We start from the raw sequence: 17760 nt of genomic DNA, 5'->3' as shown, positions 1-17760 counted from the left end.
TGCAATGGAAAACAAAAGTTACTCTTATGAAGTATGCGTATCAGCATAATTTGGTATTTCTCTGATTTATTTTCATAATAGAGAAAAATATTCCTCAATGCTAGGGATACAACACCTTCCCTAGCGACTGAGAGTTTAGGAAGATTAAATACTCGTAATTTTTCTGTATTCCACTCTAGATAAATGTAATAACGAGTTGTAATAAATAAATTAAGGAACTCTACATCTTATAAATGACTTAAAAATTATTTATTTAATTTTCATATTACCCATGACTTACGGAGCAACTTCTTAACTTTCAATGAATTATTGGTCCTTAGTCAACAACGGTTTAATGGTGACAAATTTATGATTTTTTATTGACATTGTTATGAGATTCCTCAAACTCAGGCAGTGCTCCATAGCATAAATATTACCATTAAAAATCTGCTTTAATTTTAACTCAATAGAAATATTCAAAAGCTGATAATCTTCAAACTTTCAGGAATATTGTTAGCCAAAATAATCTTTACTGAAATTCACCCGCGTCAACAGAGGAAATTTCAAGACGTTATTATTGAAGATATGAAATTCTTAAACCATCATTTCGAGCTATAATGTCTTCAGGTTTTATGTTGCATATTTATGTTCCTCATTGCTTCCTCTGTCGATGAAAATACTTGTTGAGACGGTCTAAAATATTCAGAGGTAGGGAAGATGTAATATTTTTGCATCAGACCAATTTTTCCATTCCATCTTGTCACAATGAAAAATTTCACATTATATTGCACGAAGCGGTACAGTGATATTTACGAAAATGAAGAGCAAGTTTTGGATTGCTAAATGATTAAAAATGTCATCCGGTTAATTTTTGAAATGACGCTCCATCTTTCCTTAGGTCATTAATGTGTGACATTCTATGTGGAGGGCATTCAGTAGGTGCGCAACAGTAGGAGCTGAGAGAAGGATATTTATTCTTGGGGAAATGCAATCCCTATATATATGTTTATCTTAGCTCCCAACGTATACAAATAGGAAACGGGGGATACATATGCCTTGCATTGTAGTCTTTGCCTGAAAAATGTAGACAGAACATTTAAATAAATTGCCTAGCATCCCCATTATTCATTCTGTTATATTGAATGTATTTAATCCCACAAATCAAAATATTCTAAAGCTTAAATCACGGGAGAATTCTATTCGCTCTCGTGCGTGTGACACGTATGTGAAATATAACTTCCACGAGAACCCTCCGCTATACCTTCTGCTATAACTTATCTGTTCATATTGAGTGTATGTCTTTCGTTTATCTCACGTGAGCTATTGGAGGATTAAAGGAAGTCCTCGTTGGAGTCAGCCATTTTAAGATATAATCTACATGTATCATGAAAGTGATTGATTTCAGTACTTTTTACGCTATGGATCCTATACCGTTGCACATTGTGGTTGTAGACAAATTGGTTCCAGTACGGCGTGATGTCAACTATAAAAGCCGAATAACCAGAATTCGTCTTCACTTCCGTTAGTGAAAAATTTTTAATTTCATGAAATTTCCGTTAATGAAAAATCATTAATTAACTATTAATAGATATCATAAGTTTGATTCACCAGGCAAATATTTGCGCTGGTATTGTAATCTTTAAATATTTCATTAATTGAGTTTGAATATAAAATTCTAGCATATATTAATTGCATTGGCCAAATCATTCAACAATGCACCGTTGGTTCTGCTTGGATTCTCTGATTGAGTGCTCGACTGCTTTAAACTCATTGTTTTCCAGTGGATAATGGTACAAGGAACGCTATAATATAAATTAAGAATTTAAATAAAAGCCTCTTTGAACTAATAATTTTTGTTTTTGTTGAGGAAATATTAATTCCTAAGTGTATACATGCTATGTAATTGGTTTCAATGAAAATTAACTGAGGTTTTGATACCACCAGGTACAGTGGTAACTCCAATTTAGCATAATTATGCATTAACTTCAAGGTTTTCCGTATTGGTTTTTCTTTAGAGACTGAATCGTCTGATTTCTTTTCGCACTTACCCTCGGTGCATGCTATCTCGGCGGCCCACGTGAATCTCCACTTGACCGCTCTTGATGTTCTTGAAAAGGTTGATGGCTTCAGCGTGGGTCATTCCTTTCAACGGACACCCGTTCACCGTTAATATCTCGTCCCCTGTTGAGTGAATGAGAACATTATTTATGCATCCTCTTTGTTTCAACATAGGAAAATTAATTACATTGGAGAGGCTGAATCTTAAGCCATAATGTTTAAATCTTTCACTTAATCATCCTCCGGAACAAGGATAAGCGTTTGTATTTCGTACTCTGTTTGGAGGGTCTGCATTTACTGGGATGACGCAAGATGTAGAATGAGGTAATTTTGACGCTATTAGATGGAGTGGTATCATACTGGAGGACAAATTTGCTGAGTAATAAGGGTATTGTGTCATGTGTTAGCTTATGAGGAAATATTACTCGATAATTAGTTTATTTGAACAAATATTCGGCGACAATATACCTTCACTTAACCTCTGTGTGCTTAAAAATAAGGAGAACTTATGAACATATAAAGTAACTAGATAATATGACAAATTTTGGTGAAAATAGTGCTTGCATCACTCCCTCTAGTTCACAAGGAGAAGCAAACGTGAATGCTGGAAGATCGAAAAAAAATTATATTAATGCCAGCCAAGCCCTGAATGGCAACAAAAATACTTTTGATTGTATTATTTCTTTGATTTGGGCGGAGTAAATATTCACAGCTATAGGACATATCCGTGAAAAACTGAATTATGATGAAGTTTGGATACACGAATGATAGACTATTTAAGGAGGTTAAAAGAAGAAAGCGAGAATATCAAGTGTATTTTCTGAGAGGATAATCAGGAAAGATTCTAGACCGTAGTATCACTAGAAGAAATGATGAAGCATGAGAATGAAGAAGAATGAAGAATGAGAGGAAGAAGGAGACCAAGATCAGAATGGTTGAATAGTATGAGCTAGAAAAAGAATGGGTTAACATAAGGGACTGCTGCTCCATAGCTAGTTGGCACAGCACGGAAGTCCATAAAAGTCCACCTCCGAAACGGCCATGATCATTGACGATGATATGAAATAGCATCGTTATCTGTCTTCATTATGTCATTGGAAAGGTGTTTTCTAATTATACATTTATAATGTTCGGTAAGGTTATTTATGGTCAGTAATCATTAGCATGAATGAAAAAATTACATTTATGACAGATTTTATAGATGATTTTCACACTATTTATAATAATAATAGGTTTCCATCAACATTATAGCCAGCAGTTTTAAAGTGAAAAATCTGGACTGAGCATTTCGTGGCATGGTGGAACCTGCTGTTCATCCTCTTTAACTGTCGCCAAGTTAGCTGTCATCATGCATGTGTTCTACTTTTGTCCATTTGTTATAGCGATGAATTTTAATCCATCCAATTAATATTACCATGCAGATAAAAATTAAAATGAAACATATAATTTTAAAACCCTCTCAATTATTTTTATAATCGTTTCAGATGGCTGGTAATTCAAAGCGGCACTTTGGGGCAAAATGGATTTCCCACTCCTGAATAATGGTCGAGTTGCAAAATTAAACCGGAGATATTCCTAATCGGTTCGTGTCCATTTGTAAGCTATAAAGCCAACAATTTAACGAAATAAATTGAAGGAGGACAAAATAAGCGTCATTGATAAGCAGTAGCAGCTTATGGAATTAATTTATTTGGACGAATTGTCCTGTGATAATTATGAGCTGAACTCAAAGCGGTGCGGGGGTTGGAAAAATGTCTTTCAAAACAAATTTTTAGTGATTAGTATGCCAACATTATATTTCATAATAATTGGAACTATTGTCAAAATAATTTGGCTAATATTGAAGCATTTTTCTGTTGAACGACACATTGTAACCGTGCTAAACATAAAAGTTAGGTTATCTGATTGATTATAAGTTATTACTCTGTCCTGTTGTATAGCCAGTAAAGTGATGAAAACTTTTTAAAGTTTTAATTAACTTGTTATGTCGTATCGTCAAATGGCAGCTCTGGCTATACGATTCATTTGGAGGTCTCAGTCTCATCAACTTTAAAAATACTCAAATATTCCCAAAAAGAATTCAAGATATGAACACAAAGACATGAACAGCTGTCAGAATTTGGCTAAAGATATGGAATAATGGTGGATTTCGTCGTTTAGGATTACTCAATCATATAAAATGGTTTTAATTTACCCGTTTATGGCTCTAATTTATATTATTCTAGACCGTTTGTAGTGCTGCCAAATAAAACATTATGTGGTTTGGAACTGCGTAGACCTCTTAGAATTAGCCCCTTAAGAATGCGGATTTCAATGTTTTCATTCCTATTTTGCAATGTGCATAGTCATCTGATCAAATAGCCTCAAATTCCTGCGTAAGTCACATTATGTTATTGAAATGTAATGAAATAATTGACTATGTAATTCCACACACTTTATTTTAAAAACACTACCCAGGTTTCGTGTTTTTAAAATAAAGTGTGTGGAATTACAAAGTCAATTGTTTCATTACATTTCAATATGTTATGCAAATTCCATAAAGTTACGCCTGAGACAACAAATCACATTATGCTAGTTTACATTAATTTCATACGAGGCTCTTGTGTATGTTCGAGGGTCGTATTTTTCATTATGCCCAAGGAAGTTCGTGTTTTGTTTATTACAATTGTAGTTGTGCGATACAACAGCTCAAGATCTTACTGCAAGCAGAAAATACCAATTTTTAATACTTACAATTATTTTGTTCTGTACATTTTTTTGTCTCCACTCCTCACTTGAAGGAAACTATTAACATTTTGCCACAATCAAATTCTTCCGGAATTTTGCAGCTACAAAATATTATGTGGTAGAGGCCTAATACTGTGTCAAGTGCAGCATAGCTACCCGACGCAGCCTAAACTTTCTTTTTTTTCGCCTTTTCCTCGAGAGAGAATTAATTTTATGCTCCCAAAAGCTTGGGTGAGCTGTCATATTATTGAGTATTATGAGAGTCAATCATCCTGTTACAATGCTCGAGTTTCTTTCATGAATTTTGAACAGCTGATCAACTTTCTTTCAATTTTTTCTATTTCATGTGGGTCGTGAACTCAATATCTCTCTCTCCCGTGAATGAAATAATGCACATAGCCTTCAAATTTATGATATTATATCCTCAACAATGGGTGTACTTAGCGAATAAAAGTGTTAACCATTGAATTAGATTAACTACTTTTATGATTGATCTATGGAATCCTAATTTAAATGTGATCATCAATTAAAAAATTGTTTAAATAAGTTTCATTGAAGTTTCGTTCAAGTGTGAAGAATACCTAAACGAAATCAGTAAAATTAAGTTTGAATCTGGGATATCTATTGATTTTAGACTATGACTAATCCTAGAAAGTGATTAATGCGTTTTTTTCTATGACATCCTTAAAAATATTCGGTCAAAGGTTTATTTGAAAAGGGTGAAATAAACGTTCTAAATCATTAATGTATTTTGAAGGAGAAAGTGGAAGAAATCAGAAGCGCCTATTTGTTTTTTAGAAGAAGATACCTAATCCGGAGTTCTGTACCTTTCCAAAATTGGAAAGAGAAACTTCTCTCGTCAGAATACAGTACGTAGTTTTCGCATGTTAGGGAAGGAGAAGGTTCGTGAATTTATTAACTCCCGTCCCTGCCAACGCTCATCGTGTCAAGGTAAAATATACTCATTAATTCCTTGGCGCACTCTCTGAAGTACACCAATGGCCTCAAATCGTTAATTATATGAGAAGGTGGTATTACTTTATCATAAACTAGTTTGAGTCGGCGGGAAGGTTCCACATTTAAAACTAAGCAATTCTCCCCACGCAGTTTCAATAAAAAACGTACGCGCACGGTGGCGCTGGGTAACAGAAACGATTACATAATAATTCATCCGCCGCTTGGTTTAATATTCATGGGAGAATTAATTACGTCCTCATAAATGATACGGGTCGTCAACATGACTAAATAAGATCCATGACTATGTGTGGGAAGTGTTCAGCATTCATTTTTTCCGGGGAGAACTCTTATAAAAATTAAAGTTAAGAGAAAACAAGAGTCATTAAGGTACTACGGGACATGCTATGTAAAATACACCTGTGTACAATCTGCTTTTAAAAAAGTGGTCCATTAGATAAACTTATTATTTGCATCGCCTCACTGGCTAATAGTAGAAAAAAATGTCCGTTATGATGATAGAATCAAATGCGTAGCCGTGGTAATCTAGCGGGTGGAGCGCCCGCGTACAGATTGGAAGAATCTGAGCCCAAATTTGAGTGAGACCTCGGGACTTTGATTTCCTGGATACCACAGCGTCTGGGGGACCACGAGGGGCTCAAGGAAAGTGACCGCCACTCTACATGAAAAAAATTCACGAACAGTTACCGATGGACTCCATCCACAAAGTGATAAATTTTTGGAAGGCAGATTGGGTTTTGCAACTGATTGCCTCAAATCAGTTGTGATTAATTCTTTTAGACTATGAAATCAAGCGACAAACTAAATAAAAATCTTCTGTGGTTTACAGGAAAGATGCACGCTTAAAGTGTGACAAAAAGTAGATTTTTATGGAGTGATTCCCTTTACATATATAACACCAATTAGTCATTTTACGCGTGCAAAGGATATTGTGAATAAAAAGTAAAGTTCGTCAGCCTTATAAGGAGTAAGGATATATTAAGATATGTGCCTAGAGTTATCGCTCTAGGGCCTAGCCCCGAGTTTTCCTAGCTACATAGCCTAGCTAGCTAACTATAGCTAGTCTAGTGTTACCTTCCAGTTGCGTACCAGTAACGGAGCCCATTTAGCAGAGGAATTGATATTTTATGGTTTATAAACACTAAATACCGAAACGGACTTCTTCTAAGGAAACAAGCTGGATTGGGAGCAGTATTTTCGGAATGGTCCGTCGTCGGAGTCGCCCAGGGGGAGGGGAAGGGGAGGGTGCATCCGGGAAAGGACCCTTCGCCGATGACCGGGAGGTGGGGCAGGTGTCGATGTAGGTGGGTGGTCGTCGAGGCAACCTGCTCGCAAAAAGAGGAAAGGGTGGAGGAAGTGAGGGTGAGATGCCAGAGCGAAGCGTGATACTTGTACAATCCCCAAAGTTTACTTTCGTTTCCTTTCTGCTCCTCCGTTTTGTTTTTCATGCGGCTTCACCACCTTCACCATACATGTTGCACCAAATGCTCACGCATTTAGTGAGACCATGAGAACAACCCAGAGTCATTTTTTAAAACTTGATTTTGCTTTGACTCAAATATAATGTTGATCCATATTAGTGATCGAGATTGTAAAATTTTAATACATCAGTCCAGGGATAATTTCAGGAAAAATATTGCTCTAGAGTAAAGAAAGACGATACGGAAATTAAACTAGTGCGTTACGTACCCATTACGTGGGGTTTAAAAAGAGAAAGTAGAAGAGGATTGCTAAACGTAAAGTGAGTGTAAAAGAAGTCGTGATGTAGGGAGAATGTGGTTCATGAATGCCATCTGCTCTCTACAACATTTTCTTGTGCATATTTTACTGAAGTAGAGAAATTATTCCATCGGTTTAAATATGAAGTTTGGAGATACCTCATAATCTTATATCAGCTGAGACTCTTAAAGCGCTGGCAACTTCGTATCAAAGGCGCTGAAATGAACATTCATACCAGTTCCATGTTATTCTTCCAGTGGTCTATTATTCGAACTTTCACTCATCAACATATGAGGATTATATTAGTATGGGGCATTGAAGAAAACTGGAAATGATAAATTATTTAAACTCGTAACTATAGTTGCGTTACTGGCTGAAGTTGAATAAGCAAAGAAAGGTAAGTTTTCTTAAATCGAGAGTATGTGCGGTATGCGTCAAAGATCACGTTTAAATTCTCATACCGTATCAAAAGATAACCTTAGTCAGTGATACTCAGCGGTTCGTCATCTTGCTTCAAGCGCGCCTCCAGGTAATAGACTGGTAACTACGTAGTCCTACATCATCCTTATTTATTAGAAATGGTAACTCCAATTACTGTAGCGATAAAGTAATTATAAGATTAAAGTTGGCTTTCGTTTAAGGACGTGTAAAGGCTAAAATAAAGAAACATAAACCAATACTCAGTTAGCATTTTATCCTGTTGGCAATTTCACTACCTTCTCCCCTCTGTGAAAAATTCCAAATCATACTTTGAATTGGATCCTCCTATAAGTAAACTTAGAGAAGTATTCCTACTACAATTGTTTTTATGGTGAAACGTGAAAACAATAAGAAATGATAATTATTTATTTATAATATTACGTTCAATGTGTAAATAGTTGTTCGTATTCAACCCCCGAATTACGTATATTTTTAGAACCGTCCTTGCTGTGAACAGAAAGTGAGGGTATTAGGCTCTAAATATAAATAAATACAATGCCGCATTTATTCTTTGATCTGAAGGCCCGCAAGCCAAGTAGAATTTAAATTCTAAGTTAGCCGGAATATAAATGTTTAACTTCAATACGCTAAATTACGACTATGTCGCTAGATGCACGTGACGCATTCGCTAACCTCGAATCCCATCTTTGACCTTCCCTCCACTTGGGGAATCACACTCACCAAACTTTAAGTAAGAAAAGTAAAAGCGAAAGCAAAACGTATCCTAAATTAAATTAGACACGAGATAAAATTATATTCTATATAAATGTTATTTTTGTATGGGACTAATAAATTCCTAAAGTAACGTTCCAACTGGACTCTTATTGTTGCTCAATATTACCAAATTGGTTAAATGCAAACATGTTTACGGTAAAGCCGCTTATCGGTTTTCCTATCAATATAGTATACACAAATGGTTTTTTAAGGGGTCTAACCAAATTTCTGAGTGACAGGTTGGCAAGTTTTTGGGCGTTAGAACAATTTTCACTTATCTCTGGGGCATTATGTTGAGGAAATTAGGTAGACAGCAGTTATTTAGATGATAGAACAATTTTTTATAAAATTTATGCTTTCAGAATAAGGTTTGCCACGTGCTGAAGAAAAATGGTGACGCAACAGACTTAAAACTGAAACTCTGCCTTCCATTTGCAGAATTTTGCCAGAAAGTAAGTGAAAATCTAAAAGTAAAGTTCAAAGATTGTTTCTGCCCTATTAAGGATATTGACGTAGACTTGTGTTCATCTTTTAACTATCAAGCTCAGAAGATATCTGTATTTTTCTGTAATGTTTTCATCAATCTTACGGACCATGTGCCATTACAAATCGGAGCCAATCGATTGTCATTAGCCCGAGTGATTTAATTTGGATTGAAAGGATTATCGGGATTTCTAATTCTTAAAGTGTCACGTGCCTTCTCTGAGGCTCCCTTCCTCTGCCGCTTGCCCAGTGAGGAACACCGTCTTCACGAAGATCCCAATGCTCCCCTTGGGCGAGTCTCGTCCCCCGACCACGCTGAATCCGAGCGACTTCTTGCCGGCTCCCTTCTCGAAAGTCACCGAGAACACGGACATGGAGAGGGACTTGGGCCTCCTGGCGGTGGACTGGCTGGCGGGCGCCAGAGCCGCACTCCTCCTCCCAGCCTGCTCGAACTGAGCCGAGAACTTTCTCATCCCGGTCAGAGTCGACCTGTCCGGGGTCTGAACCCGGGTCTCCCGCGGGGAGGGCGAGCAGCCGATGTCGACTTCGTCGTCACCCGGTCCCACCCGCTCCTCCTCCCGGCCGTCCCCCGCGCCGCCGCCACCCTCTCGGCTCCCGCCAACCCCCTCGGCCGGCTCCGCAACCCTCAAAACGGTGGCCGAAGCGGTGGCGGCGGCATCCTGGGGTCCTCCGCCGTCTCCGCTGCCGCCTCCTCCTCCTCCCCCGCCACTCCCTCCTCGGTCGGAGGACGAGAGGTCATCACCTCCGGCGAGGGAGACGACGTCGGACCAATCCCTCGCCACGACCACCTCCACGTCCCTCGGAGTGTTGCGCAGAACCGTGCGCGCCTCGCTCGGAGTCAGTCCGCGGAGTCGCTTCCCGTTCACATTCACGATCTCGTCTCCGACTCGGAAGCGACCATCCCTGTTATGGAGGGGGTGGAGGGAAAATGGGGAGGGGATGGTGGAAAGACGAAGAGGGTAATTAATGTGATGCAAAGCATACTTAGTTGGTAAATAATATATGCGCCTCCCGTTCGAGGAGAAATATGTAAGAATATATTATGCTTTGTTACCTGTGGAAATGAGTTTCGCGCTGGTTCATTCAATGTTTGTCAGTGAAATTTTCGGAGGGCGATCGGGACAACTTGGGAAGGTGGTGGTGGTCATGATAATAATGAAGAGCCAGAATTCCCCATGCATTTATGCTCAAATTTAAATAAAATTCTTGGAAAAATTTATTCAAATGCAAAATTTTAGGGACCATCAATAAACATTTGTTATAGCCAAATACTTACGAATTCACTGATAGGTAATGAGACTGAAGGAAGAACATATTAAGCAGGCTTATTTTCGTACCATATGTTTTATTCTAACCCTTGGAGATTTGGAGTTGGAGATAGAGAATTTGAGAATTAATTGGACCCAAGAAATAAACGAAACCAAAGAGAGCATAGAAAAGTACAAAAATAGTTGTATTAAGTAAGGCTAAGGAGAATAGGAAGGATAAATGATAAATTTCTGACCAACATTATTAGGAGCAGCTGTGCTAAATATCCTCTACTGCAAACTATACAGATGCAGAATGGGTAAATGAGTGTACCAGATTGCATTGATTAAAGCCGCCTGTAATCTTTCAAAACTAAGCCACATGTCGATTCGTCCCACTATAATCAATGCATTTGCAATTTCATAGGCAATCCTTCAACCAGTCTGCCAACTGAGGAACTAATCAAAAGAATTTAATTAACCAGAAATTGGATTACGCCAAAAGCTCAAATATCTCATATCTGGAAAAGGAAATGAGAATCATTAAAGACCTGGGAGGAACTGAATATCAGTGTACGAAATTTCGAATGTAGCTGGAAATAGTTTCTCGAAGTGCCCCCGGCAAGAGAAAATGGTAGAAAGAGAGCGAATCAGGAGTGGGAAATGGTATCTGGCGTTCGACGCAAGCAGTGCGGAAAAAATATGCGTAATTGATACGTATAGACTTCATGTATAAGTTCGCACTCACTGTTGGGGCGATGGCGACCTTTTTCACAGCGACGGTGGAATGCAACGTCCGAGGATGGAAATGGGAGTGCTCTTACGCTCAAGGGATTAAAAGGATTGCATACGCTCGCGTTATACAAGAAGAATGCCATAAGCAGAGGGTGATTATACGGAGGGAGAAAGTGTTTTGCGGACTCATCTCATATTCTGCGCTGCAGCTCGCTTTCTCCGACTACCGGGAACCCCATTACTCGACTCAGTAACACGCTACCTGCCCCGGAAAAATGTTAATAGGACAATCGGTAGATTTATCGGTTGCATTTAAATTATCCTCGAGATTTTCTGTAAATTATAGGAACTGCTTCATTTTCGTCTCTCATATATATATATATATATATATATATATATATATATATATATGTGTGTGTGTGTGTGTGTGTGTGTGTGTGTGTGTATATACACAAACACACTCAAACACAAAATCCCGCCAAACGGCGAAAAATACTCATTTATATAGAAACAGATACAAGGAAAAGGGATAGGAACACACATAAAGGACGAACACAGGAGAGGTGGGGAAGGCGGAATCAAGCAGATCACGAATGTAAAAATATTTCCTAGACCGGGATATATATATATATATATATATATAAAATATAAAACCTGTATTTTAATCATGTTGTTGTTGGACTTGAGAATATTTTGTCTTTGTTTTAAACTTGTCATTGTGTTATTTTGATACATCTGTTATGTAGTTGATCATATTGCACAGATAATGCTTCAGTTATAAACATTGCAAAAGGTGTAATTATACATGAGGGAAAATACTCATTTTCCTTTGAACAGTGGAGAAGATTTTCAAAGAGCAACAGGTGTGGCAAGTAATGACCTCAATATATTCAGAACAAAACGAAAGGAAAAGCGGTGCAGTAATGTGGCCATTAAAATCAACTCCTTTTGGAGCCGCAGTTGAATTCTGCAAACTAAATGAGCCGTAAAGGTGATTCAATGAATAGTATTTATTACTTTAAAGCACTTAGCCTCTCTTGAAAGCTGCAATCATGTAAAATTAAGCGATGTTACTGTCAAGGTATTGCGAAACAATAAGGTCGCACACCTGGCCCTTAACCATTATGGTAACTTAGTTTTTTGCATAAGGGTTCACTCTAATATGCTCTCAAATGAATTTTCTTCCAATAAGTACTTTGTCATATTGAATTCCGTAAAAATAACTGTTGTCCACCATTGTATTGGCTCAGTCATATCTAATCCTGTGGAGAAATAATGAACATTTTGTTGTTTTTAAAATCGAGAGTATTAGCACCATAATGAAATTAATGAATTCGTTCTTGGGCAAAGAAAGGAATATAGTTACATATTTGATAATGTCATTTTCTTATCGTTATTTCCGTGATTCAAGTAATCATGCATGATGATGATTACCAAACCACAAAACAATTGGTGAAACAAATTTTCTCTGGAATATTTCATTATAGAGTCCTTATTTATTGCACAATGCGAAGTTAAATTAATTGCGATTATGACAAATTTAAAAAATGTATTGCATGTTAAAGTTATGAAAAGGTTTTAACGTTCACTTGTAGCATTTTGAAAGAAGATGAAAATAAATAGCATTGATCTTAGCTATAAATACCAAAGTAAAATGTAATTACATAAATGTTAGTGGTGACGTAGTTCAGAATCCTTCTATATTTAATTATATCACAATGATATATCTTATTTTCATTTCATGCATGTATATATATATTATATATATATATATATATATATATATATATATATATATATATACAGACATGCATGTACAAATTATTTTATTCAAGATAAGCCTCATGAAATTTAAGACCGACTTTATAACAATATGATGTGACGATTTTCGACACTGGTGTTAGAATAAAATTTCATCCGCGTCCTAAGCATAAAAGACCTTCATCCAGATGCCAACTTAGTTATAGCATGAGGCCTCCTTTTCAAGAATGACTAATTTTTTGTATTCAACTGACATTAAATGTCAATTAGATGTATTAAGTGGCAAGATTGGAAGACATCTTTGGGACTAAAGTATCAGGACATTTATTGAATTCCGAAGGAATGAAACCGACTTTCGTTCCAAAATTAGTAATTTAAACAAAGATATTAAATAGATATTTTCCTTTGGTCTCAAATAAATGTTTTCCCTTTATTTAACATTTCTAGATGCCTCGTTGGCCATAGTTGGTAGTAATATTTTGAGGATTGATGTTACCTTGCTGCTGTTTCAACGGGATGAAATAACGAGCTAAAGGTTGCCCTAGGATTGTTATTTTTTTTAACGCCAAATATTAGCACCTTATATTTCAATTCCTCACCTGTCCATTAGTCCATTGGGTTCTATATGTGAGATCACGTAACTTGACACCCTTGCCTGTGGGTTCTTCCTCTTTATATAGAGTCCGAGCTCCCCACTTTGGTCCTTGAATAATCTCAATGTCTTGAACTCCCTGTCCACAAACACGGGTTGAATGCATTTGGAACTGGAGTTGACCTTCCTACCAGCCCCAAGCCTGCCTCCATTTTGCACATCCCATCCGTCCCTCTGCTGCTGTCCCTCCCTTGACCTCGTCTCGGCGAAAAGTTTGTCGAGGGCATCCCTCTGGGAGAAGGATATCGTACTCCTCTTTGCACTGGTTTTCCGCTCCGAGGTGGCTTTCACGATGTTGATCGCCGCCGTTGACGAGGAAAGATGGGATCCGCTCATCCTCTTCAGCCCGCTCTCCGGCTTACACTTCGCGCAGACTAAGAACTCCTTCGCTGCCGCTACGTCTTTCTCCAGAAGGTCCGAGTCGGAGAGTGCCTGGAGACTGCCGGAGAGGCGCCTGGACAGGGGATTCATGCGTCCTTTGGGTTGAGTGGCAGCCGTGTGCTGCACCTGATTCGCCGTCCCCTTCCTCCGGGATAGGGTCGCCGATAGTTTCTCCTCGTCCGTCTCATTGCCGCTGGACCTTTGAACGAAGTCCCGTCTCTCTTCCTCCGAGGCGGCAGAGGGAGATATACCGACTTGGCTGCCTTCCAGGCGCCCCATCTCTCTCGCCTCCTCCTCCGCGTCCTCCTCCAGGTCTGCCATCGTCTCCACGGCGGCCTCCTCGTCTTCCTCCTCCTCCCGGTTGATTATCCTCTCCCTGGAGGACTTACCTCCTCCGTCCCCGCCCGCGGCCGATTTCACGCTCCTCCTCCTCTGAACCACGTACCTCGTGTCCGCAGACGAGATCACACCCGATTCTATGGAGCTCCTGGGAGATTCAGATCCCGTGTGGGTGGAGTCGCTGTCATAGCCGCTCTCCTCCGACCGCAGGAGGTTGAGAAAGAGGCAGAGGTCCTCAACGGAGATAGGCGCCGGGCATCCGGAGACGGACACGCTCCTCTCCGCTCGGAGACCTCTCCTCTGGACGTTGCCCCCCTCCCTCCTTATCGTCACCTCCCCCGTCTTCACGGCATTGGGCGAGGAGGCGTGCCTCTCGGACAGGAGGTCGTCGCAACTGCTGGCGTTCCGTCTTTCGGCGCGGGCACCTGCGGTGCGTCTCCGCTGCGCATGTTGCCCTGGTCCGCCCCCGGCCGTCCCAGAGCCGTGCTCTTCCGGTAGGACGGTCAGCCTGGAGCGGATGTAAGCGTGGGGAAACTGTCCTGCCCGCCTGAGGGACGCGGGGAGGGAGGACGGAGATGATCTCTCAGGTGGGAGCGTTCCACTCCTTCCGGACACGAGGTCGTCGAGGCTGCTGGCCAATTCATCTAGTCTCGCCTCTGAGTCGAACCTTTCCGCTCCAAGACTGATGGAAGACCTTCGCAACAGTTCCAAGAGTTCCTCGCCCTCCGCGGATAGGACGCCCCGGGTGGATCCGGGACACCCCGGAGCCATCGCCCCGTTTCCTAAGTATTCGTTCAATCGGTAGAGGTCCTCGAGTCCCTTTCGGCACTCGTGGACGATGTGATTTGATTGGTCCTCGGTGTTCGTCTCCTTGTCCACTTTGGGATTCACATTGGGCTTTTTATCGCCGTGGAGATCTCTCTTCGCGTTGGCGGGCGTTGCAGTCCCTCCGCTCTGTTTGTCGCTTCCAGAGCGGGCGAAGAGATTCCGTAAGGACTCCACCCTGGAAATTCGTCGGCGACCCGACACAGACTTGTTGGGAGACCAGTGTCGCCTCCTACCGTGTGACACGGCCAACAGTTCGGATGAGTCGCTTCTTTTTAATTGTTCCCATTTTCTGCCGACTTTCTTCCCCCACGTGGACAGTCCTGAAATAAAAAAAATAAATTATTATTGATATCTTACATTGTAAACATGTCTTTATACTCCGTTATTCGAAAAATTCTTGCTCCTCTTCACTTTTTCGTTTTTTGTGAATCGAATGAAAACTAATCGTTTAGAATCTAAATGGAAGCAATAATTTTATTGCGTAGTAATTAATTACGTGAGAATGATTCCGTCTGATAGGAAAATAAAGTGCAAAATATAGAATATAAAAGTGTGAAGCGTTTAATATTTTTTGCATTTATTTTTTTCGTTTGTACATTGATATCCATATGAATATTGTGGTTTTAGTTTAAAAACTACAGGAGTCCAACTCTCGCGTTTAATGACATGGAATCACGCTAGGGAAAGTCATTTCTCAAATAACATTCATGGTAGACCGGGTCTTGCGACTGCAATTTCGAAGGAGGTGATGATTTATCAACCCCTTAATCCGCATAGATGTGATAATCCAGTGGATAGAGCGCTGGGCTACTGACCAGAGGGATCTGGTTCGGTTCAGGATGACGCCTCTGGCCACGCTCAATTTCACCCAAGCTGTGTGATTTTTTACTGGTATGAGATCTTCCTGGGAACTCTCAGGCGGCACAGGGGAAGAAACCTCCCCCTCCTACTATGATGTGTGAACTCACACACCATTGGGCTTAATAATAGGGCCAGCTCTATCCTTATCGACCAAGTTAACCCTAGTTACATGTACATTTATTGAATTAATTCATATCTGAGGCCTGTATTTCTTTGGAATGTATTTTAAAAGTACATTTAAATGATAATTATAAGGAATATGAGTCAAAACCACAAATAAAAATCATATTATAAGGTACATTTTTTCATATTTATAATTTTTATTTTCTTTATCAAAAATGGATACATTCTTCTACATTAACAGCAACTATAAGTTGTAATAGTTTAGACAAGGTTCTAACTTCTGGCAGCAAGGATGCTAATAGAGCGGTTTTGCAGTTTATTATTTCAATAGCCATCTGCACACAATATTCTTAAAGATTATTGTTTTACTTTCCTTTGTTATAAGCAAGTTATATCAAAATTTATTATTCTTATAATAATGATTTGCATTTCCCTATTTAATAGTTAACTTCACAACCGTTTTTTCACTCAAACGTTATCAGCTATTAAGTAAGTGCGAAATGCAGGCCAATTTTTTATATCATTTAATGGCAAAGGAATATGAAATTTATGCATTGAGAAAAATTATTTATTACCAAATCATTATATTTATTTTGTTAAATAACTAATGATATATTCCCTGCTAAACACTAAACACTATTTATAAAGCCCAAACTTTGAAACTTTTTAAGTGATCAGATGTAGCAAGTTCTTTTTTGAATCCTCCTTATTTCCTTTTACCTAATAACCTCAGGCGTTACATTTCTGAAGAAGCGCGCATGTTCGTATATATAAACTACAGAGCTAATTAGGAATCAGCGTATGATTGAATTGGAAAGGAACCCTAAGTATAAACGTATCTTGGATATGTATTTTGCGATCAGTATATGCGGATTGGATGTCTAATGATGAGCGAGTCTAATGTTAAGCGGAGATCCTCACCTTTCCGTGGTCCCTTGGGTGAGGGGCCAGCAGAAGAAGGCGCCGACACGGGTGGCCTTCCTCGGGGAGTAGTAGCGTGAGGGTCGCCTCCCGCGCCTTTGGTCCTCGCCTCTCCTTGGGCGCCCTCTTCTGGGGCCCTCGCTTCCGAGACCGGGAATTGGTGAATGGCATCCTGGCTGATGGGGGACAGGCTCACCAGCTGGGGGCTGGGGTCCGAGCATCGTCTCTTGAACAACCGCATGCTGACGGTTCCGAGTGGTCGGACGGAAGTCAAGGAACTATCTGCAAAAGATAAAGAAAACTCCATGGAATTTCTATCTAATTACTCAAGGTTTTGGTGACATGAACGGGAAACTATTTAAAGCCAAATAATTCTTCAAAGACTTGGGTGGTCCGGAATGCTTATATTTGAAATTTGTTTCGTATTTGTGCATTTGACCCTAGTTTCTTAATCACGAATTCTTAACCAGGTTTCATAATTAAATTGCACAAATAATGCTGGAAATAGCCTCAGTTTTGACATACATTTCTGAATGCAACTAAATAATAACTGCTTTCTCTCACGACATTCATTTTTCTTCTTTGTTCATTTTATCTGCGGTGAATTTTCCTCGTTAAAACCGACCAGCGTAAAACAGGTTGATGACGCATTATTTTAATGTTTTGGTCAATGTTTCATTATGGTTCACGATTGATTAAAATCGGTGATTTCTTTGAACTGTAATTTAAACTAGTGTATAAGTTTTTGTTGGTGCT

At 39.3% G+C, this 17760-nt stretch overlaps 1 protein-coding gene across 1 annotated transcript in view; it reads right to left on the bottom strand.

The window, feature by feature from the left end:
• Positions 1–17760, bottom strand: part of LOC139694713 (uncharacterized) — a 95756-nt gene that overhangs the window by 414 nt on the left and 77582 nt on the right. The window contains exons 2-5 of the mRNA XM_071593212.1: positions 17005–17286; positions 13499–15419; positions 9350–10059; positions 2028–2160 (exon numbers count right to left, since the gene is read on the bottom strand). Of these exons, the coding sequence (XP_071449313.1) occupies positions 2028–2160; positions 9350–10059; positions 13499–15419; positions 17005–17245 (3005 nt within the window). The 5' untranslated portion in view covers positions 17246–17286. The remainder of the gene's footprint in view (positions 1–2027; positions 2161–9349; positions 10060–13498; positions 15420–17004; positions 17287–17760) is intronic.

Source organism: Hetaerina americana, unplaced genomic scaffold (assembly GCF_022747635.1).
Source record: "Hetaerina americana unplaced genomic scaffold, ioHetAmer1.1.p SCAF_53, whole genome shotgun sequence".
NCBI classification, from domain to species: Eukaryota; Metazoa; Arthropoda; class Insecta; order Odonata; family Calopterygidae; genus Hetaerina; species Hetaerina americana.
Note: the sequence above shows the minus strand (reverse complement) of the source record. Positions and strands in the feature narration are given on the sequence as shown.